The sequence below is a fragment of the Falco punctatus genome, assembly GCF_963210335.1.
Source record: "Falco punctatus genome assembly, chromosome: 9".
Taxonomy (NCBI): domain Eukaryota; kingdom Metazoa; phylum Chordata; class Aves; order Falconiformes; family Falconidae; genus Falco; species Falco punctatus.
This window is the reverse complement of record NC_137589.1, coordinates 3,069,286-3,092,656: the sequence shown is the minus strand read 5'-3', so window position 1 is coordinate 3,092,656 and position 23,371 is coordinate 3,069,286. Positions and strand designations below refer to the sequence as shown.

The following is a 23,371-nucleotide window of genomic DNA, read 5'->3' as shown; positions in this document are numbered from 1 at the left end:
TCATGTAAGTCCCTGCGTAGGGTGTGAGCTAGCAGCTAAAAATTCAAGGGGCATTTCTCTGTGTCTGTGTTTCTTGCAGAAAGTATTTCTTCTTGTTAGGGAGAAACTTCAGGCTGGGGAAGAAGTCCCCAGTCAGTGGGAAAAGGTGGCTGCATGGGTGGTCAGCGAGCCACGCCTGCCCAGCTGCCCCAGTTTGGGCGCACGCTCTTGCTTGCAGAAAGCATCATTAATCTACCTTTTATACCCACAGAACAGGGAAAGTGTTAGGTCCTAAACAGCATTAATAACAGTAACAGCATATTGAATTAAAACTAATCTTAGTGAAGCTAATTGCAGTTTTACCATCAGTGCCAGTGAAGGCAGGTGGTGACCCCAAGGTTTTGCATGCATCCATTCCCTAAGCAAGAATGCAATACAGGCAGCTTTAGAAATGATGGCAGAGTATTTATTTTCGATAGATAATCCACAAGCTGGTAAATCAAATCATGAAAGATGCACATAGTAACTGTAGACATGCCAGGAAATGTTCTGTTTTAAATTCAATGCTTATTTAAATGCAATTTAAATTTGTAAAAGTTTTGATGTAGTTTACATTTTTATACTGTAAGGTGCAAGTAAAAGGAAAGCATACATAAGCCTACATGGATTTTAATCAAGACTTTTTAAAATTCCCATTACTATTTTGTCATTATTAAACTTAGTCATAACTATTACCATAACTAGCCGTAACTACTAGAAAGCTTCTCCCAAATTTCTGCTTTACAGGTATTTTCATTTTCTTTTATCTGTCATTTAAACTACATGACTTGACACAAGTGATAACATGATACTGTTTTATTGTTAACTGGAAAAACCCCTCATTTTACAGCAATAAACATGCATGCTACTCTAGGGAAACTGTGTTACATGTCACAACTGGTCAGCATCACGGAAAACAATTCATTTCATACCATACACATTATTGTAACAGTATCAGTATTTTATCCTGGAAATACCACAGTTAAGCTTTCTAGAAAACTATGAAAAAATCTGATTTTGAATATGACGAGTCCTTAGAAAATAACAATTCATCCTTGTCATTCTCAGCCTAGATTGGTTTTGTGTTTCTAGTTTGCTTTTTATACTGAACAAGTCCTGGCAAATACAGGAATCCATAATTTTACCTTTTCTTATCTCTCTCTTTTTTCTTTTTTTTTCTTTTTTCTTTCTTTTTTTTTTTTTTTTATCTTCAGAGCAGCAATCCTTTTTATTTGAATTGCCAGCTGTATGGAAAATCTGATTACTGCCTCGTCCTGCTGAATAACTGCTTAGCCAAGGTGGGCAGGAACGAAGAATTGGCTTTTTTAAAGCCTTACCTGGAGATGCCTTTCAATAAACGGTCCTTTCGCAACGGTGTTGGATCAGGAATTAAAAAAACTTCCTTTCGAAGAGCAAAGTCATAAACAAATGTCCAAAACCACAGTCCCGATTTTAGCATCTGATGTTTAACTTTGTGCTTAAAATCATTTTAATGCATTTCTATAGTAAAACCAACAGAGACAAATGTACCCGTGTCTTCAGCATGTAAACAGATGTTTATTTCAAAGAGCACAAGCCAAGTGGAGCAGATGGGATTTCTCAGAAAGGGCTTTGTTTCCAAAGTTACAGTATCATAAAGTTTTGTATTGAAATGAATGTTTTCATTTGGTTAATTCCCCTTCTTTGTCAAGCTACAGATTTAATCAGCTTGCTCTTGATTAATACCAAAATAATCCTGTGCTTTGACTAGATGTGTGCATGCAGGCTGTCGGTGTTATTCCTGGCATCCCTCCTCTCTGCCCTACAGGCAGACCCAGCAGCGAGGCGAGGCATGCCTGCGCTGCCCTGGCCCAAACCACCTTTACTTGAAGACAACTGCTCTGGCAATCTTCATACAGATTTAAAAGCACATTTCCTTTCAGATTTGCAAAGATACGAAGGGCCACTGCTGAAAGACAGAATCGGGCCCTGCTTGTAACTTCTAGTTTCTTTTTGATACAGTTATTTAAGATGACTTTAGCAGGAAATAATCTCTTGAGATGTGTCATCTCATTTCCAGAAGAGTCCTGGGAAATCACTCTAAGGCAGGGTATCAGTGCAGCTCCCTCTGCCTCAATTAATTGACTCACATAGGCAACACACATCTAATGAAATTGTGCTAAATGTGTTTTCTGCTCATCTGCTACAGTTGTGGTGCAGTAATTAACAACAGGGTGTTTCTTTTTTTAATTTATTGAAAACAAAAACAAAAACAAACAAACAAAAAAAAAACCCTCATTTGGTCTGAAAATATGTAAATGGGGTGTGTAGGAAAGGTCGTCTGCCGAGTTACACATGTGTGAATTTTACCTTGTGGCTGTTTTCTCCAAGCGCAGTGTAACAAGCTGTGACATTGGCTTGAAAATGTTGCGAAGTGTTCATGCAATGCATCTTGAATTCAAAGCTGAGATAATAATAAACCAGTATATGGATGCTTTCTAATATTTTCCTGTTAAATATCATAACCCAGGAGACCATTACTAAACCTAGAATAAGGTTGACTGGCATCATCACCCCCGTGATGTCCACTTCTATCTGCCTTTGTCCACACTGATATGTTTACAGAATCATGTTTTTAAAGCTGCTTAAACACTTAAGACTCCTTTTGGGTGTAGAGGACTGAAGCTGGGCTAATTAGCATTGACAATATACAGCTGTGGGGTGGCTGCAGGGGCGGTGGGGTGGCTGATGTAGATGAGGTGCCGGTGTGGCTGGTTAAGTTCAGTGGTTGGGAGCCAGTGAAGGGGGAGCAGATGAGGGAGAAGCAAGAGAAGAGAGAACACGTGCCCTGGATGAGCTGAGACGAGGAGAAGGCAGCAGAGGGATGGTATGAGGAGTGTGTTGGTATGAGATGGTAAAAGACCTTGTTGCAGTTTGATAGTTTGTGCTGTGATATTTGGTACTGTTGGTGTCTAGGTTGCTTAGCCCTTGCAGCTCATAGTCAACTGGCACCCTGAGACCTTTAAAAATGTACAAGGAAAATGTAAGATAATTATTATTCCCCTGCATGTTGTCTTGTGTGAAGGCTGGGTGGGAGGAAGCCCTGGCAGCAGTGCGGCGGCATGCGTGGTCTCGCCGCAGCACGGCCTTTGCCCCGTTTCCTTCTGGGCTGCTGTGATTTCAGCCATGGCAGATGTCCTGCAAATGCAAATTTCCAACTCAAACACTCTCTAGCTCTGTCCAGAGCTGCCCCAAAACTGGTGTTTTAGTGCCTTTGGCCATGCAAAGCTGAAGGGCTAGGAATGGCTCCTGGCCTGGGCCTGCTGAGCTGGCGGGTGAGTGTGCCCAGGAGGCGCCAAGCCCTGACGCAGCTCCCGAGTGCAGTGTCCCAACAGCAGTGGGCTTTCCTTTGTAGTATGTAAGGGAAAAAAGCTCCATGGATTTAATCATGCCCTTGTGCAGGCAGAATGTGTGTATTCTGCATCTGTGCATGTCCGTACTCTGTGAGGTGGAGGTGTTTGTCGTAGTGCAGCTATCTGGAGTGGCACTGTCCCCTCCTTGCAGCTCATCTCACCACCTAACTTATTTTTCAGGAAAGGAAAAAAACAAAACAAGTCCAGATTTATCTTTGTCTGGGGTTTTCACATCCATTTCAGTTTACTTTTTTTCTACGTAATCAAAAACATTTCTGCCTTGGTAACCTAAGATAAACAAGGCTGTCTGTAAGCTAACAGAGCTGTAAGTGTAGCTTTGAAAATCAGACTCTTCCTTTTCATTTATTGTGCAGGTGTATGACTAACTTTTTTAGTCTTTTGGAGCAGGGTATGTCCAGGAGGAATTGAGAGCCCATACCCTGCTCATGCAGACCTTCATCCGGTTTTTTTGTTGTTGTTGTTGGTTTTTTTTTTAGTATGGCCTGCAAGAAAATATCTTCTTGGCTACAGTAAAAAACCCCTTTATTTATGATCCAGTCATTCTCTAACAAGCCACTTCACCTTGAGGGATCTGCATATACAAAAAAGATGGTACGAGGAGGCCACCAAGAGCTGTAAGTCTTGCACTCACCTAAATCACAGCAAGCCAGCCTGGAAAATGTAGATTACCCAGCTGACTTACAGAAGTGGTCCTACCACTAGCGGCTTCATCTCACCGTCACCACCCACCGAAAACTCACAGCACTTATGCTGCCTTTGACATGAAATGCTAAACTCTTTTCTGAACTTTAAAGGTAGATTTATTTTGGAAAGAACAGAGAGTAACCTTAGTGATCTCTGTCAGAAAATAAGGATCTAAGGGTGCCACGGCTGAGCACGTTAATGTTTATGCTGAAAGAAACTGCCAACATGACATAAGATGTCTTTTTTCAGTGCAAAGAGGACAATAGGAATGAGTACTAGGAATGACTGCTAGCCTAGAGTATAATTAATGCGCTGCAATGAATTATATTCCTTTCTGGAGACCAGGGATTCATTAGTCTGTGAAAAGATATTTTGTTGACTTTACTATTTTTCTTGGTTAAGCTCAGAGAAAGAGAAAGCATAAACAAGTTTAGACGGTGGCAAGAGTGATGCTTTGTCTAGAGATTGAGGAGTGAGTTCGGAAGCTGGGAATGCCTTGACCAGTCTTGGCCTTTGATAGTAATTCGGTCTGTGACCTTAGATATACCCAGTTTCTCCATCTGAAAAATAAGAAGCTATCTTCATCAAGCTGTCTCGCATAAGCAGTGTCATGACTGATGGATATGGGAAGTGTTTTGGAGGTGCTGGGGCACTGAAGGGAGGTCTCTGCGGCCAACGCAGCATCCCAGGGCTGGGAGAAAGGTGTGAGCTCTGCTGCCTGGTTAGTGTGACCTCCCGTGTCACCTTCAGCATGGGACCAAGCATCCTAAGGCCCGTGCTCGTTTTCTACCCCGCAGGGAGCCCTGTGGATTGCATAGCCAAGCCAATTCCCAGGTCTACAAGCTTCTTTCAGCTGCATTGTCCATCACTCCAGCCAAACACATGGGTGAGATGCTCAGTCCCCAGCAAGGCTGACTGAGAGGCATCCTCTATAACCGGCACTTTCAAAGTGCAACTGCTCTTGTTCATTCTGTCTTGAGCTAGTAATACTATGTATTTTCTTCTTTTTTGATCATACATCCTTTGGTAAAGCACATTAAAATGCATTTAAAGGACATGCAGAGTCCCTGAATCTATAGCAATATTCTTTTTCACCCTACTTTGCTCTAACTTGTATCTACCTTTGAAGGCTTTGGGCATGTTTCCACTAATAAGCCCCTGTCTTTGGGGTGTGAGAGCCTTCTCCAAGCACAGCAGTCACTATTTTTAGCAGCCAGCCTGTCCTGAGCCCCGGGGTTGGGCTGCCTTGCAGCTACAGAAGCTGGTGTTGCATCCCCATCCCCACCCCTGGAAGGGCACTTGGCAAAGGGCTGTGCCCGTTATCACTGCTTCTGCTCCTTAAAAATGATCTGTGCCTTTGAAGAAGGCAGCTAAGGTTACCACTAGGTGAAAACGAAAAGAACAAATCCAATAAAATACGAACGAGTGAAATCTGCCTGAAGGAGGAAATAACATTTTTTTTCTTCTTCACAGATTATTGGCAAGAAAGGCAATTAAATAGCCTGATGTAATAGCATCTAATTTGCTTGCAAGACTGAAAATTAGTTGTTGTAATGAAACACCAATACTTGGTTTTCTGATTACCAAGCGTATATTAAAGTATATATACATCATGTTTAGATTTCCTAATTTGCCATTATTTGCCTGTAAATGGTAATTTATTACCTTAAAATACTGAGAGGAAGAAAGGAAGAAGTCTCTTGCTGGTTTTAGCTCTGGATAGAATTTTGACTTTAAGAAAGAACGAGACAGATATGAGAGAGTATATTAGATGTTATTATTACCGTAATAAAATACAGATAAAAATCATAGTGCAGAAAGACTCTAAGACAACCATTAAGCATTTGACATATAAAGAAAATCAAAATTTAACTTATCAGATATTCTGGCACTTTAAAGATTCATCATGAAAAATTACTTCTAACGGTGAAGCATTTATGCAATATGTCATTGATGAGCTGTCTGCTTAAACGGTTCAAGAGTTTGGAAAAAGATAAAAAAATGTCAAAGATATGCTTTTTATTAGTCTGAAAGAATGTTTCATTATATTTAAATTTATTTTTAGTAGTGAAACAGTATGGCATTCCATTTTTTTTAAGGAAACAAGCTGAGCTCATTGTCGTACTCTAACATGCGATGGTTAGTGAGCATAACCAAAGCGAGAATGTAGCTTGTTGACTGAAAAAATGATACAGCTGCACATCAGGCTTCACTCCGCTATTTGGTTTTACAGCCAGGGGGAATTTTTCTGCCTTTGCAGTGATAGAAAGATTTTTTCTTCTAATACCCTACTGGATTTGAAGTCATTGGGTTGATTATGCTTAATTTTAAGCATATCTTAAAAGCTTGATCAACTGAGACCTATCTTCTCAAAGTCTTCGGTATGAACCTTTCAGAGGACATAAAAGGGCTCAATGTGATAAGAAATGAGCTATCAAGTGCTGCTCCTGAAACATCATCCACAACTCATTGAAGTCAACAGAAAGCTACTGAGCGTCTTCAATGGGCTTTGGATCAGACGTTCAGCGTATTAACGGTAAGAGTATTTTGTGTTCACTTCTTACAGTCGGTCGAATGAATCCAGGGAATCTCTATGGCAACCCTTGAGCACCTCACAGCAGCTATGTGCACTAATAGATTTTTCTTCCCAGAAAGCATCCCCGTTGTTTTTTGTGGTTTGTGCCTACTGCCTCTTTAGCCCACTGTATCTTAATCTGGGGATCAGGGCATCGTTGGCATTTCAAAACCACAGCCAAATGCTGGAGCTGGGAGCTCCACAAGGTGCCCAGCCCCTGCAGCTGGCGCTGTGTCTTCATTAGCAGCCACTGCGTTCTAATTAGTAGCATGACACTTGGGTGAACAAAAGGTCTACAAGGATGTGTGTGTAAATTGATTGTTAAACACAGAGATGTAAATGCAGGAGTAAGCATTAATCTAGAGTATTTTCAGTCCCCCACACACTTTTATTTTTAATTTTTTTCTAATGAAAATTACACTAGCAAGTAGATGATGTCTATAGATGTTGCTGATTTTTTACTTCGTTTTTAAGTAAAAATCATAATGTAAATGAAAAGAACAAATGGATCTCAACTTGATTCAAAACACAGGGGGAAAGGGAGAATATTTACAAGTAAAAATGGCCATTGGGGAGTGGAGGGGGGATCCTTGCCATTTAGTGGTATTTGCTCTTCTTCACTATTTCATTGATAATCCTCTACAATGCTGTTTTAGAATATTTTTACAGTAAACAAAGACCTGGAATCATGATATATTTTGGTAGGAGCCTGCTTGACAGAGCTCCTTTTCCAAGCCAGGGTCTACATGCTCGTGCACGCCTGTGCTGTTCCACGGGTGTTTCTCAGCAGGGTCTGCCACGGAGAGCCACAGGGTCACCCTGTGCGGTGCATCTCTGCCCGGGTCTGGCAAACCTGCTGATACATCAGGCATACCAGAGGGGGCTCAGGTGACTGCCAGGGGAGGTTAGACGTACAATTTGCATGCAGACATCTCCTTTCAGGCCATAAATTTAGCTGTCTTAGTTTTGAAGCGGGTCCCACTCTTTCTGTAAGTATTTTCTTGAAGCCACTAAATGGTGGTTATAGTAAACTTCCCCACTATCTGGAAATGTATCAGGGAGATCATAGCATCACAGAATGGTTTGGGTTAGAAGGGACCTTGAAGCCCACCCAGTCCCACCCCATGCCCCGGGCAGGGCCCCCTCCCCCCAGCCCAGGCTGCCCCCAGCCCCATCCAGCCTGGCCTTGAGCACTGCCAGGGATGGGGCACCCACAGCTGCTCTGGGCAGCCTGGGCCAGCGCCTCGCCGCCCTCACGGGGAACAATTTCTGCCTCACAGCTCATCTGCATCTCCCCTCTCCCAGCTTAAGGCCATTCCCCCTTGTCCTATCATTACAGGCCTTACTAAAACATCTGCTCTCATGTTCTCAGTTTGAAGTTGTAAGGGCTTTTGCTATGCTGCTACATATTTCGAATAAAAGACCATGGCTTCTTGGACAGACATGCCTTTTGGTTTCCCCATGTTGTGACAAGGGATATGTTTGACTGTGCTGGTCTTTTTGCTTTTTAGTTTTAGCCAGGTTTGCAAATTATTCCTTCCTGCTGGCAATGTGTATCTTGTTAGCTTCCTGGATGACGGGAGCATCACAGTCACGAGCATATTTTCTGCTGCTCAGCAATGCCTGGCAAAGCGCATCCTGTGAAATGCCACATCATTTCATGTTTCTCAGTTTTAAAGTCATTTTCCACATTCAAAATATGGCAAAATCATTGTTGTGCAAGACACTGTGGCACGTCAGGAAGGATGCTAAGTTCATTCACTTAATTGGACAGCAATTGGTGCTGGCTGGAGTGCACCATAACGTGAAGGAGCAATGTGTAAGTCAGGGGGACAAAGTATTCAGCTGCTCATTATTGACTCAGGTTCACGGTTTAGCTCCAGAAGTTGTGCCCAGTGTGGGCGAACCCGGAGGGCTGGACTCTGGCTGCTGTCCTGTTGTCTGCCCCCTAGATGTGCAGGAGAATTGCAAGTGCTGTGTTTCTACATCTTTTAATAAAATAGCACAATTGGAAGAAAGCAAACTTTGCTTAATACACTATTTGTATTCTCTCTTATCTTTGGTAACTTTTGGTTATGTGATCTAATAATGTCTGTTTATTAATGAGGTTCCTTACGGTCACTTGAGGCAACGTAGGAAAATTGACTGGAGAAGCTTACAGAGTGATTTAAGGCCAAATCCTGACTGCTGAAAATAATGAAGTATGCTAACTGATGCATGGACATCCTGTTGATTACTTTAAACACGCTTAAATGAAAGAAGACAAACGACCCATGTGGGTGGAACTGATGTAATTGGTCTATGAAAAGATACTTATAAACAACAACAACAAAAGAGTAAAAAAAAAAAAAATTGTTCAATTGCTCTTTTCCCACTTGCAAACATGGCTTATTATTTAATATTTTCTTTGCCTATCTGCAAATATGTACAGTAGTGTAACTGGCTTCCTCATGGATGCTTCTAACTGCCAGCAGCTGGGCAAGCCGCTGTGTCAGAGCACAATCTCCATTGCAAATTGATGCAACTCAAGCACCAGGTCACTAAAGCACTTCAGAAAGCCCAGCCAGTTTCTTCTCTCTTTTTGTATCAAGCTGGCTTTTTTTTTTTTATTATTTCTGCAACTAAACTATAGGTTTTGATGCCCAAGTGCTTTGTGATGCACTGTTGTCTTTGCACAGTGCATTTTTCCAGCGTAGGAAAAGGGTGTGCAGGAGAAGGAGGTGTACAGCAGGTGCAGGTCTGCTCTGTGGCAGTTAGTTCAGATAGTTTGCTCTTTTTGCATGTAAACCATCATGTCAATTTGCATATTTGGGTACTTGAACTTTGCAAATTACTCCTTATGATCAACAAATAAGGTGTCATTTACGTGCTTGTGTTAAGGAAACGAGTTGCATTTCTCTTCGCTGCGTTCTGGGGATGAAGGCAGGTCCTTTGGCACAGTGCGAGCTCTGGCTGCCCGTGCTGCCTGCCTGTCACACCGCTTGATTAATGATACCATGGACATCACAGCCTTACAATGAAAACTAGGTGTTCTGGTCACTGGCCTGATGTGGATCTTTCGCTAAGCCACATTCAATTATTTCACTTTTTACTTATGTAAAACACCTTGTAGTTTAGATGGCTGCGGTCATACCGCACTGAACCCCGGTGTTTTTTAGGGTCTCATGGCTGAGGATAATTTGACCCATCGATTGCCAAGGGTTTGTTTCAGTGCTTGCAGAGTTAGTGGGGGAATACGACATGGTCATTCATCACCATCCTCCCCCCACCCCCCCTTGCATGAGTTCAGGACAGCTCCCCCCCTGCGGTGTAGAAAATAGGGCAGGGACGGTCCTGGCCTCCGACACCTCCGCTGCTGCGGGCGCAACCGCGCGCTCAGTTTGACTTCACAGCCGCGTGTCCTTTCCCATCCGACCCAGCTTGATGCTGATATGTCTGTGACAGTATCAGCAGCTGCCTTTTCAGCTTATGCCAGTAGCTTTCTACTTGATGGCAGTATTATTATTTTTTTAATGCGTTTCCAACAAATGCAGCAATTTTACTTTGAGCAAATCATGGAAAAAAATTAGTCTTCCTCATTAGATCTCCATAAGACAATGGTTACCATTAAAATGGTAACCGATGGTCATAACAAATGAGGTTTCAGTAGATATCTATATTTTTTTAGTGACCCTTAATACAGTGGTGTGTTTCTCTCAGTGCCTTGTTAAATACAGCAATGGTCAGTAACAGCAGCGAGGTAAGTACTTGTTCATGACTAACTGAACAAAACTGGGAAGTAAAAGCAAATGCAAACGCTCTCCTGGGGAATCCTGTCTTGGAATGTATGAAAACTCTTATATCTGAGAGTTACTTTTAAAATTCTTGACCTTCAAGAAATGGTTCGATTTTACCATAACCAAACAATGGCTTTCACATGCCAGTGAGGGAGAGTGAAGAGAGTCTTCTGGTTCTGTCAATATTTTTATGCTGTGGAGTTACAGAGGCACAAACCCAGGATGGTCAAGTCCAGGTAGGGATGCAGTACGCCTGACTGGTACGGAGCCCTGCAAAAAATTAAAAAAATAATACATGTCCATTTCTCCTGTCCCTATAGGAAGCTTCCCCGCACTACTTATGTCACCATGGGCAGGTTAGTTACTATCTCTGCACTTCAGTCTTGCATCCAACAAATACAAACTTGTCCTTTTTTCCTTCCTCTGCTACATCGATGTGATTTTCTGCTGCTGAGTCTGGTATGCGCTCAGTTGGTTGGGATGTTGGTGTCTAGCCGGTGCAAATTAATGTGGCATGTCAGCACTACTGTGGTGCAAACCATAACTGATTGTGGGAATGATGGATAACCAGCATGTGGTGGCATGAAGGAGAAGATTTGCAGAGGAGAAAGGGCAGGCTAAAGTTGGATCTCTGAGCAATTTCTGTATTTGGGTGGGTGGTTTGTTGTGTTTTGGTGTTTTGTTTTTTGTTTGTTTTGTTTTTTTTTTTTTTTTGTCATGTGTACTTGCACAAGAAAAAAGTTCCCAGAGAGATAAAAGCCTATGACATGTAAATATTTTGTTCTTTCTTCATTTTCATGATCACAAGCTTAGCTTTTCAAATTTGGTGGGGCTGGAGATGGGAGACGTGGTACTTTTTTCTCAACAAACCTGAAGTCTCTGCAGGTTAGCATTCCGTAATTATTTTTGTCATAAAGATGAATGCCATCCTAAAAAAGTTGGAAGCTAACAGCACTTCAGCTTTGATATATGAATATTACCACTTTGAATGCTGGAATGGCATTATAGATGGTTTATGGTTTTATGACTATGAGACATTTCTTCGAGTCTGATTCAGAAATACATTTCCAACACATTTTGAAGCAACTTTTTGGTCTGATTTTTTTTTTTTTTTTTTTTTGGGGGGGGGGCTCATCTTTGATTTATAAACGCTTCTTGAAGTGAATTTAAGAGATCATAGGATTTTACCGATATTCATCACAAAACTTAGATTCAGAGTAGTCACCTTTAGCCACCTCTAGTTTAATACCCCGCAATGTCAAGGAACGGCTGCATCTCATTAATTCACTCCAATCCCTGCTGGGAAATCACCGAGCCTTCATAGATAGCTGTTGCAATGTGAAACAGTTAATGTCTGTTACATTTTCTAAATTGTACACCCTCCTAGCTATACAAAGATCATGCAAATGTGATATTTGAGAGAATATATTGGCAGAATTGTAGTAGTTTTTAAAATGAAAATAGCATCATTTTGTTTTGAACGTGTTTCTCCCCTCACCCCTAGCCTGCCAAAGCGCTGGCAGTTCTGCACATCGCAATAAGCGCTATTTAAAAAATGTTTGGGGGAAAAAAAAAAAAAAGGCATCAAAATGGAAGACTGCCCTCTAATGTCAACAAAGCCAACCAAAGGGGACTGAAAAGGCAGCGAAAGGTTGGGGGGGGCTAGTAAGGGTTGCCCATAACTTCTCTGGATGAACAGCATTTTGAGTAGAAAAGCAGACAGAGGAATATTTGAAAATTTGGGGATTTCAAAAGCATCAAATGGAGTTGAGATGCTAGGACCCAGTAAAAGCCGAATCTGAGCCTCAGATTCTATTGGTTTTGAAAATCCTCCCCCAGATAAGGATTCAGCCATTCTTTCCCTGTCTTTTAGCGGTACGCATATGTAGTAGGGATCGAGTCTGAGCAAGGGGAGGGCTTGCGGGCAAGTGGGTCTGCAGGTTTATTTTAGCAGCAAAAGTCAGCTGGCACCGAATGGCATGGAGCAACAGCTGAGCTGCTCTGTATCATCATCACTGTTGTGAATAGTTTATACAAGAGGTCCCAAGGTTTTCTGGTGTTGAACACAGGAGGAAACCTATGAGATTGACGCAGGTCCTTGAGAAACATGAGAGTACAGTTATCTCAGTGACATCATAGCCTCACATTTACAGGAGAGAATCATCACTCAGCCTAACCAGGGTCCAGCAAGGACTTTACAGAAGGTTTCTGATATTTACAGCAGATATTTACAACAAGTGTGTGAAGTTACACCATCCCATTGCTCTCAGCTCCTCTAGCTACTTCTGTTCTTACACAAGATATTTTGGGAGATAAAAACAAAGCAGTACTACTGGCAACAAGAAAAAACCCAAAGTGCTAATTGTGGTTGTCTGAAAAGCTGTTCACCATGAAAAGGTAGACTTAAATATAAAATATTTTATATTATGATGCCATTTGTCAAAACACACAGATCAAGTACAAATTAAACAGGTATTGCATCTGTTACAGCTTCCTATTGCAACAAGTGTACTGTAAAAATATTGAAGATACCCCCCCAAAAAAAAAGAAGAAAAAAATGAATTTGCATTGATATATGCTAGAGAATTAATAACAAAGATTAATGAATGCAAGGCATGAGTCCCAGTGTGAGCTCCCACTCTGTTGACACACACACACCCCCCATCTTTTCTGCCTTGCTGAGATTTGTACGCCACCGTATTTCTGGAGTTTGTTTTCCATTGTTGACTGACAGCAGATTTCTGTGGATTTCATGCTGGGTCGTTTATGGTGTGACTCCCAGTTCACACGCTGGCATCTCTCTCACCCTGGGATCATGGCTACTTAACCACAGAGAAGTATTTGGGGAATAAACGTGAAATGCGCTTCCACAGACACTCCTGGCTGTAACGCTCTATTTTATGATCATTCAGCCAGCTTGTGGGAGTATGCACAGGGAAAGAACACCAAGGTGGATGCAAATTCAGACCTGATTGAAACATCAATCACTCACTGAGAATTATTTACAATATTTTCTAACTTGAGAAAGGAATAATGAAACGTGCATCCTAGGGGCTTTTATGGGCAAATTTTATTCCAAACAGTTGCAATCTACACAGAAATTTTTCACTCGTCAAGTACTGAAAAAGGCCAGGAATGAAACAAAACCCCAAAGGGACTGAAATTAGGCTGGCCAGAAATCTCCTTCAAACAGTTTTCCATTGGAAAATGCCATATCATAAAAAATTAAGTGATCTGTGAAAATCAATCAATCCTGACAAAGTCACAGCGAGGAAGATCTCCTGCCAGCTTGCCTGTCAGGCCCCCCAGCCCACTCTCCTCCGGGTGTCAGACTGATGATGCTCGCCCACCTGAGCACCTGGACAGGCGGCCAGGCGCCTGCTGCTGCTGGTGTCCCGCGTCCTCCCAAGCCCTGGAAGCGGCGAGGAGCTTCAGACCTACAGAAGTCAAGTGTCACTTTGACCATTCTGTTAAACTGAATGACAGATTTCCTCTTTTGAAGTGACACATGCACATGTGCGTTTGGTTTTTCCCATTTAGTAAGGTATTTTTTTAATCTCAGGGTTCCTTGCACTGGAGCTTCTGGGCTACTGTACAAGAAGGGAGAAGCAAACCGGAGCTGAAAGCTAATGCCAACCTATAGAAAAGATCTCCCAGTCTAGCAAAGCACGTAAGTGTCTGCCTCTTAGGAGATTAGCACATTTATTGAAGTTAGTAAGTGTTTATTCTTTGTTTTTCAGCCATTCTCAGATAACCCAAAGCATGCTGAGCACTCACGGTGCTAAAAAGAGAGAGGAGTGCCCAGCCTTGGAGAGCGGCCAGCTAAATTGGCCATACCCAAACTGCAGTGTAGGTATTTTGGGTGGGTTGTGAGTCTTTCCTAAACCTCATTACATCCTACATGGAGGCATTAGCCCTGCAGCTACTGCACCTGCAGTAATTTAGGTGCAATGGGGGGGGTGTAGAAGGAGAGCATGAGCGTGGGGTACAACGGTTGGGATCCGTGGTTAATGGCCCTGCTAGCTCTGCACCCAAGCTGCTGGAGGTGTTTATGCATTATAATAAGCATTTCTCTTTTTTTACATCTTAGCTATAGCATGCTGTGATTCCCAGACATAAAGGAGGTGTTCTGACACGTATTGGCATCAGTTCTGGGTACATATGTGTAGGCTTAAGATGCCTGTTAGCAGATGGAGGTAGTGCAGATGGCATGGCTATCACATATGGGGAGGAGTGTTTGATTCCTCGGAGTAGGAGTGCGATGTTATTCTCAATCAGAGAGGTCAGAATAGCTTACACTTAGCACTTGGTATTCTTGGTACCTGTTATTTCAGGACAGAAATATCTGTAAATATCACATGTCAAGGCTCATTGCTGGAAGCTTGGGAGGGGCGGGCGTGTGAGAGGTATTTCCAGATAAGGCAGCCTGTATTCTGTGAGTTATTTCTGATAAATGCTGACTATTTGTTATTTTTTTTTTAATAAATACCATAAGGAGAGATGAAGCTCTCCTCCACACACAGCTATGGTCTGGTTTAAATTAAGATTCAGGAGAGTGATGGGAACATGCTGCTGCTGAATGTGTGGGGAGAGCGAGGAAATATTGCAGTGCTTTCTGCTTTCCAGAAACAATTTCTAACGCTCTCTTTCAAAACACAATGCCCAGTAGTGGGTAGAAACCAATATTAAATCTGTCATGTTTTTATTTCATTCTTAACATCTCTGTTCAAAATCTAAACTAACTTGCACAGAAAAGCACGGATCCCTCTAACAAAGAAGCATTCTGGCAGCATAAACAACAGCTAAGCTCAAAAAGGAAATAAAAACATATCTGTGCTCTCCTGACGCAATATAACCCGTTAAACGAAGAGTATTCTGCAGCAGTGACTGAGGGAGTTTATTCCTGTATGGATTTTCTTAGAGTTTTAATGGGGGAAACCAAGTAACAAGTAAGATTCTTTCACTTTAATAGCTGGAAGAGTGAATTTTATGGAAAATGAGTGTGATACCTTTTATCTTTTCCTAATGAAAACACTGCCACCAGCTGGTTAATGAATGGTTCTGACTGGGGTGTTCCACAGAGAGAATTACAGGGATTTTTTTAAACCCACAGCTAACCTGGACATGATTTTGTAGGTCAGTACGTTTTCAGAACAGAGCGCGCTGATTATCTGTACCCTCCGTTACTTTTTCAAATATACCTACATGATGACAAGGCAATTAATTCTTTTTACTTTAAACATGTTGTTAAGCAAACCTTCAGGACAGAGCCCACCAGAGGGAGGTGGCCACAACACGAGGTACTTTGATCATCTTCCACCTTCATGAGCTGGTGTGACCATCACAGGCTCCACAGCGGTTCAGGCAACTCCAGGTTTTGTAACTGATTGTTTTTAAATCAACAGTAAAATTATTTGAGTCAAGGCATGTGAAATATATGGAAATTAATTTGTCTTTTCAAATTTGCAGGTCTTTTATTGATGGTGCAGCATTTTGTCAAGTCACTGCTGATAGGGGCTGGGCTGCAGGTGACGGCAGCTGCACACAGCGCAGTTATGGGTCTTGGTGCTGAGACTTTGGGGTGGTGCCAGAAACATCATCAGCTCTTTACTCGTGATTTTGCTAAAGCATCAGGAGTGGCTAAGACACTCCGGCAGTGTTGACATTTCAATTGCCATGTTGGCTTTTACTCCTGCGCTTGGGACAATTCATGTGTTTGAAATGATCGTTTGGGGTTTTCTGCAGACCTAAGAAAAATGCAGTTCAGCTTTTTAAAGTTGCCATAAACAATCACAGGGAAAAGAAATCTTGTAAATGGAGGTTGAGGCTCTGAGGCATAATTCTGTGCTTAGGAGGGATTCACAACTGATCTTGTGTCTGAGAGAAGGTGGATATGTTGCAGGCTCAGAAGGCGCCAGTCCAATAGCAGATCTGTTTCGTATCGCAGTACCCCATTTCCCCTACAACCAACCTCCTCCTTTGGCCCCAGACCCAGGCAGTGACTTTGGCAGCAGGTGGTGGTGGCGTTTTGTGGGGGTTTTTAAGCTCTTTCAGCAAGTTGAAGCCATGAGGAATTTCAGGGCCCCCAGCCCTCCACCAGGCTTTGACCCAAACAGAATGTTTGATACCCCCAAAACTTGCATCTGTGTTACGGTTATGTGCAGCTTCTCTTCTGCACCATGAGCAAAGGATGCTCCTGGGCTTTTGCCACGATACTTAGTCCAGGGCAAATCTAAACCTCAAAGGAGGGCTAACATGCAGGTGATGTGAATGTCACCATTGCCTGCAGCTGAAGAGCTTAAAGCTGCAAGGGAGTTTCTGCCATCCGCTGTGCAATGTGTGAGCCCTTCCGCAAGAGTAACAGCGGCAGCCACCCCATCTCCTGCACCTGCATGGCTTGTCCCTTCCCCAGACCTCCAAATTGGCTAGCTGCTTCCAGTCAGTTTTCTTACATTTCAAGCATTTTTCACTTAATTAGCACTAAATCACAATGACTTTTAATTTGTAATAGGAAGTATCAATTTTTTACTTCAAAATTAAGAAGAAAAATGACACTTTTTATATGCCAGAGCATTAACTGAGCTATAAATATATCCATGTAAGCCTCTCTGATTTGCAATAGACACGCCACGGAAAGCTGTATGGGTTGCATGGGTTCTGCAGGTCACAAAATATTACTGCTGTCAATCCTTCTCCTCCCAGGTGCTTGAGTGGAGAATCGGGGACCACAGCCGGCACAGCCTCCTGCGCCGCACGCGGCCCTCCGATGCAACAGTTTCCCCCACTGCTTTCATGGCTTTCCAAAATATAGTGGGGAAAACTGCTACAGACCCACCGACAGGCAAGTGCTTGCATCACTCCTATGCAAAAGCTGATATTTTTCATAGCATGGAACAGTTTCTTTAGGTTAATTTCCCAGCTTAAATTCAGTTAACCCTTTAATTTCCTCCTATGTGTTGCAGCGCTGTCACACTGCATAACCTTATCCATAAATAAGGCTGAATTAATATCCCCACCAAAGCCAGCCTGAAGTCCCCGCATCTCACGTTTCAACAGTGGATTCCACTTCCAGCTTTAGCACAGGGAATATATAAAGGAGAGCTGATTTTTCTTTGTAAATCTTCAAATAAGTGTTTAGTACTTTCCTCAGCGTAGTCTTGTCTGGGGCTTGGTGCATGGGATGGGCACGCTCTCCTCCACCCCCGTGTAGGGTGCCGGCACATCCACAGAGGATTGCTGCGGGATGCCCAGCCGTGGCGATGGTCCTTTGTGCTTGGTGGACTCCCCTTTCCCTTACAGATCAGCAGACCAAAGGGGTAGCATGTACATTGTGCACTGGGGGGATGCTCTTTAAGCTGCTGTGTCACCTTCACAAATGAAACAAAAATTCAATTACTGGAAGTAGCAGCATCCCTTTCTTTTGTTCAGCCAACAGTGGAAGAGTCTGTCATTGATTTCTTCTGAATGTCAATATCACAGTAGAAACAGTGCACTAGAAACAACTCACTTATTTCCTTAACATGCATGCAAGCGTAGAAAAATTTAAAATAAAACCTCAAACCTCCTATTTTGAAATAAAACTTTCAGAAGTTTGTACTCAACACAGAAAGGTGATCCAAATCTGCAGATCCTCCTGTATGTAAATTAAACTTGCTGTCCATGGATGAAAGCTCACCTGGAAGTGAGCTCTGTCCTAACATTTGAAGCAAAAAGCCAAACATCCAGAACACCCAGGGTTCAGGCATTGCTACACTCCTTTAAGATAACATCTTAAAATCTCCCAGAGTCCATTTATCAGTCATTACAATGTGGTTAATTGTTACCCCACAAGGGTAGCCTTAATGAGGAGCAGATCTCTGACTGTGATGTCTAAAAACAAGCTGGCGATAAACATGTTGGTTTATAGCGGAGTTTGGGTTTGTTCTTAACATAGGAGATGTGCATGATTGTCTTGAGAGCTCATTAGCTGTAATCTAATACCACTTGTAGTCAGCAGAAATCTGAATTAGCTAAGGACTGGCTCAGGTCTTCACAGCATGTAAGTACCTTCACTAAAGTTATACCAGATTTATATCAACTTTATAGCAGATTTATATAGGTTGCAGCTATCTCCTTAACTTAAAAGTGACTCCAACTTTGCATTAAAAATATTTACTGCTAGTACTCATAGACTGGGATCTTTATGTTCTACTTTTATGTATTTTATTATTTTAGGTAAAATCTGCCATTAGTAAAGGTAAGAACCAAGACAATAAACCAATTTAAAACTCAAAACTTTTAAAATTAATTAGATACATGAGCCATTACTGCGGGGAAATCAACATACTGCATTTTTTTTTCATAGACTACAAGTTTCTGCCAAGGTTTTCCTCCTACCTTAATACTACCAAGACCGAAAATAATTCACATCATTGGTTTTAACAAGAGGTAGTGATCAAATTTTAAATGACTCCAATTCTTCTACAGGCATTACAGTTTCAAACAAGCAGCCTTCAAGTCCTGCTTGGGGCTCTTTGTGATATATTATTCTCCCCAAACAAGCGTGTGCTGCAACCTTCCATCATGCAAGACCAAATTAATTGCTCCTGTTGTTCCTTGGAAGCTAACATTTCTCTAATGATCCAATATCTCATTGAACAACACTAAAATAACTAGTTTCGGCAAAGAGTGGTTTGCCCAGGGAGGACCTCCTTGGCACCTGGTTTGTCGTGAGCTGACAGCAGGCATAGTATCATGAAACACTAGAAAATTGGAACTATTTTGTCTGTGCACTTCCCACGCACTAAGCGTGCACTATACTTCGTATCTATTAAAATGCCTCAGTGGAATATTGCTGTTCATCAATAATGGCAAAACAAACACATTCAAGTCCATTGGTATAATTGGCTGCAAAAATTTTCTTCTGGGATGAAATTCAAGACGTACAACATTTCACAGCATTGATCCAGATTATGCCATGTCCTCCCAGTAGTCCCATTAATTTCAACAGGCTTCTTGAAAAATAAGGTAGCGCCCATGGGGAGAAGAGGGGAGCCAGCCCCACGCCTTGCCAGGGTGGGCAGCTGGCCTGCACGGTGCAGGATGAGTGCGAGAGAGCTGAAACCTGTTAAACTCATGTATGGAAGCTCTCATCCAGGAGGAGAAATTCCTTAGTTCACTGTACTGTAATCCTACCTGGGAGAGGAGGATTAGAGGAGGATTAAGCTACAGTGAACCAAGGTCACCCTATTCCCAAAGGACAGACTTCACACAGAGATTTAGTAGAGCTGCAGGTGCAAATACAGTAACCTGTGAAGGGGCATGGGTGAGGAGGAATGGTGGTTTTACTGAAAACCAAAACAGAAAGATTTTGCCTGTTTTACTCTAAAATGTCATTCACGCGTTCTCTTGTTGAGGTCTGTTTCCTAAGTGGATATATACTGCCTGCAGCAAATAAGCATCCAGATCCAGACCTGATTCCGAAATGAAAAGTTATTCCATAATTAAACAAACAAACAAACAAAAAGTATTTGTAATGCAAAGCTCATTCCAGGGAGATGCTTAGACACCTGTCTCTTCCCAATATCCAGAGAGGTCATTCTGGGTTCTGATGTTAGTACTCATTTAAAGGGTTTCTTATCAACGAAAGGTAATTGTATATTTGAAGTCAGTTAATCAGGAGAAGTCCAACTCAGGCTACGAAATGGCCACATCTAAACTGAAACCGTGCATGTGCGTAACCAGCTGTTATTTTGGAGCAGGTATGTGGATGTTGCTACTGGGAGTGCTGTGTTTTGCTGGACACTGGTGGCCGGGCTGGTCTGAGTTACCTGGTAGCTTGTGTAGTGTCTCAGGGTAATTGCGCTTTTAAATGCATGCTTGTGCGTGTCTCTGACATTCTGGGTATCTATATCTTGTAAACTGCAGGTTGCCCGGCACATTGGAGAACTCTGTTATAACATAGTTTATTATGAGCCACACAGTAATAGTAATTGCACTTAACATTATCGTAAAGTCAGACGGAAGAAACAGAGTGTTTGAGGGATGGGTTGCAGTTCAGCAAGCACAGGTAACTGGTGACGAGAGCCAGCTTTGGTGTTACAGCAAAGTTGGTGTGTCCCAGGAGGACGTGGTGGCTGGAGCAGGCTCACCTGGGTGGGACTGGTGCTCAGGGCTGATGCAGCCATCTCCAACCCCTCGCATGAACCACGGGCCTGCCTAGGAAGCACACGCATGGACAGGGCTGAACCAAGCGAGCTCATCCTTCGGTCGGTCCCAGCCGGCTGCGGATGGGACCCTGGGACAGCAACGTGAGTTATGCAATATTAGCTGTTTATTATTCATGTTTCTGTACAGAACTCATTAACTGTCCTGACATTAGCTCCTCGACGTACAGAGTAATTGGATATTTTTCATTTTACAAATAGAATATGTTGACCTTCAGTCAAATTCAAACAGATACTTTAGGGTAAGATTTAGAAAACTCATCTTGGAAAAATGAAAATTGTAGTGTGTCAGGCATTACAAATATCTTTATTTTTCCCTCTGTTCCTGAGGCTTGACTTCTGATTCAGCACATTAACACCTGCAAGAAAAGCTGTTTTCCCAATGTTCTTGGCAGATTTTTGCTTGGGATTATTTTAGATTGCAGTGTTTTGCTTGCTGATAAGATGTAAATAAACCCATAGGCTCCTATTCCCCTTGATAAAGGAATTAATAGAATAAAAGATGGAACAGTCCCTCTTAAAAATGTTTGCATGCATTACACAGTTCTGAAGCCTTCTGAAGGCTACTCGTTGGAAAACAAAAGTAATGTTCACCAAAGTTTAGTGTTGTATTTTAGCAGATTACCACAGCTAAGATTGGGCTGTTAAACTGAGATTTTCCCAAGCCCTCCTTAAGGACGCCTGGTCGATTTTAAAAGTGGAACAAGAGAATATCTCCATGTTTAGAAAAAAATGACAGGCTAGAAGCACATCTGATCAGGCAGTAGAAGTGTTTAGCAAAGGCTTCTGCGAACAGAGCTGTTACTTCTGCTTCCTGACAAGTCCAGAACAAATATTCTGACAGTGAATCAACTTCTGAATTGTGTGAGCCAAACACTTTAAAAAACGCTTTGTGTTGACTCAGTCAAAGGTTTTCTATGTTATTAATAAACTCAGCTTTTTCAGTCTTCAAAAGAGCTATTTGTGTCTTCTTCAGTGTATCCTTTGTGTTCTCATTGCAGGAAATTGTTAAGACAGGAGTAATCAGTTAACTCTTACGCATTTAACTCTGATGAAAAGCCTTTCATAGCCTACAATGGGCTTTGGATCAGCACCTTAAAATTATACTTTAGGAATGAAAATGTTTTCACATAAGAAATTATTCAAGATCTCCCAGGCTAACAACACCTGCTGGTTTCTGTCATGTTTCCCATGGTAACATGAGCCTTTAGAAAAGAGGGAAAGAACTACCCCGAGGAGGGAACATAACAAGAAGAATGGAAAATACAGGCTTATGAACCCACTTGTTTCCCAATGACTAAACAGAGAGTGTGTATTTTCATTATTTCTTTCTAATCCAGGCCACTGCTGGCAAGGGGAGGGCTGCAGTCTTCCATGTCACCATTGACGTTGTGCTTAAAAAAAGGTTTCTTCTTCTCTCAGGAGTGACTCTTGCCCGACATGCAACAGTATGAAATGAACAGATATGGGGGGTTTGATGTTATGAGTCCAAAGAATAAAACTCTAACAAAAGAAAAGCTGAAAGAGACTCGAGAGATGGTTCAGCCCCAGATCTTGTGTTGCCTCCAAGCAAACCCAAATTCTTCTAAATACCAAGTTAGGCAACTGTCCTGCTGTAACAACAGTAAAAAGCAGCACTCGAGCCACTGAAAATGAGGAAGTCTTGTCTGTCTAGACTGCTCCTGGAACATTGGTTAGGAATTCTTAAAAGGTCTCATTACCATCGAGTTGGTCTAAATTTACCTCATTTTCAGTGGACAAGAACAACTGGCTGCTGGCTTTCCCCCCTGAAACAGCCTCCCTTCGTCTTCTCTTTCTTATAATAAACAAAATCAGATCTTTCAGCTTTTTTCAGAAAAGTCATGTTTTTTTGAAAGCCTGTTAAGTCTCCCTACTGTCCCTCAGCCTCTGCAGTTCATCTCCGACCTTTCTTAAATCATGTCATCTCTTGCAGCTGTCACAATACCAGCTCATATTCGATGTATCACCCTCCGGCTCCCAGTACGTGTTGAAGTATGGCTGCATGGAAAGCTACTCCCCACCTGAATTTCATCTTTCTGAATGTGTACCATTTCCTCACTTTACTACAGGAATCTTGAGTCCTGGTTGTTTGGTTCTTTTCTATTTTGTGGCATTTTAATTTATACAGACTACTCTCTGTTGCTGTATCCAAGTAATAATTGAAAATGATGAGTAGAATTAGCCCAAGAAGACGTTTCTGTAGATGCACATTGAATTATCCCCAAGTTTAAAAGCAATTGATGAGTTACTTTCTGAGGGTAGAAAGTGCTGGGTCCTGTAGAGCTGGAGTTATACGCTATTCACTCAGTGTGTTATTTATGTGTACATTCTAGTTCCACATCACTGACGCTAATCCACTTGCCCAGTTCCTGTTGCCTTCATGAATGTTTGAAAATACGTGGAAGCAGTGCTGTGCTGATCTCAGCACTCGGACACATCTGTCTTTGTAAAGAACTCCATAAATGCCACACTCCAGTTAGCGGGTGAGTGCAGCCCAGGACAAGAGGCTAACACAGAATTTTTCAGCTGTATTATAACTGATCGGTGGTAGAAGCTCCAGGCTTCCCGACTTATGCACAAGTAGCGTTTACGAAGGTAGAAATCACTTGAATTGCTCTGTCACTCCATTCGGAAAAGGATGAGACAGATCACCTGTAGGAACTGTGAATTCAGGGTAGA

General features: G+C 42.2%; 1 protein-coding gene across 1 annotated transcript in view; it reads left to right on the top strand.

Moving 5' to 3' along the window:
- Positions 1–22,958, top strand: part of NPS (neuropeptide S) — a 38,849-nt gene extending 15,891 nt beyond the window's left edge. The window contains exon 3 of the mRNA XM_080403113.1: positions 1,233–22,958. Coding sequence (XP_080259239.1) covers positions 1,233–1,442 — 210 coding nt within the window. The 3' untranslated portion in view covers positions 1,443–22,958. The remainder of the gene's footprint in view (positions 1–1,232) is intronic.
- Positions 22,959–23,371: the final 413 nt, after the last annotated feature.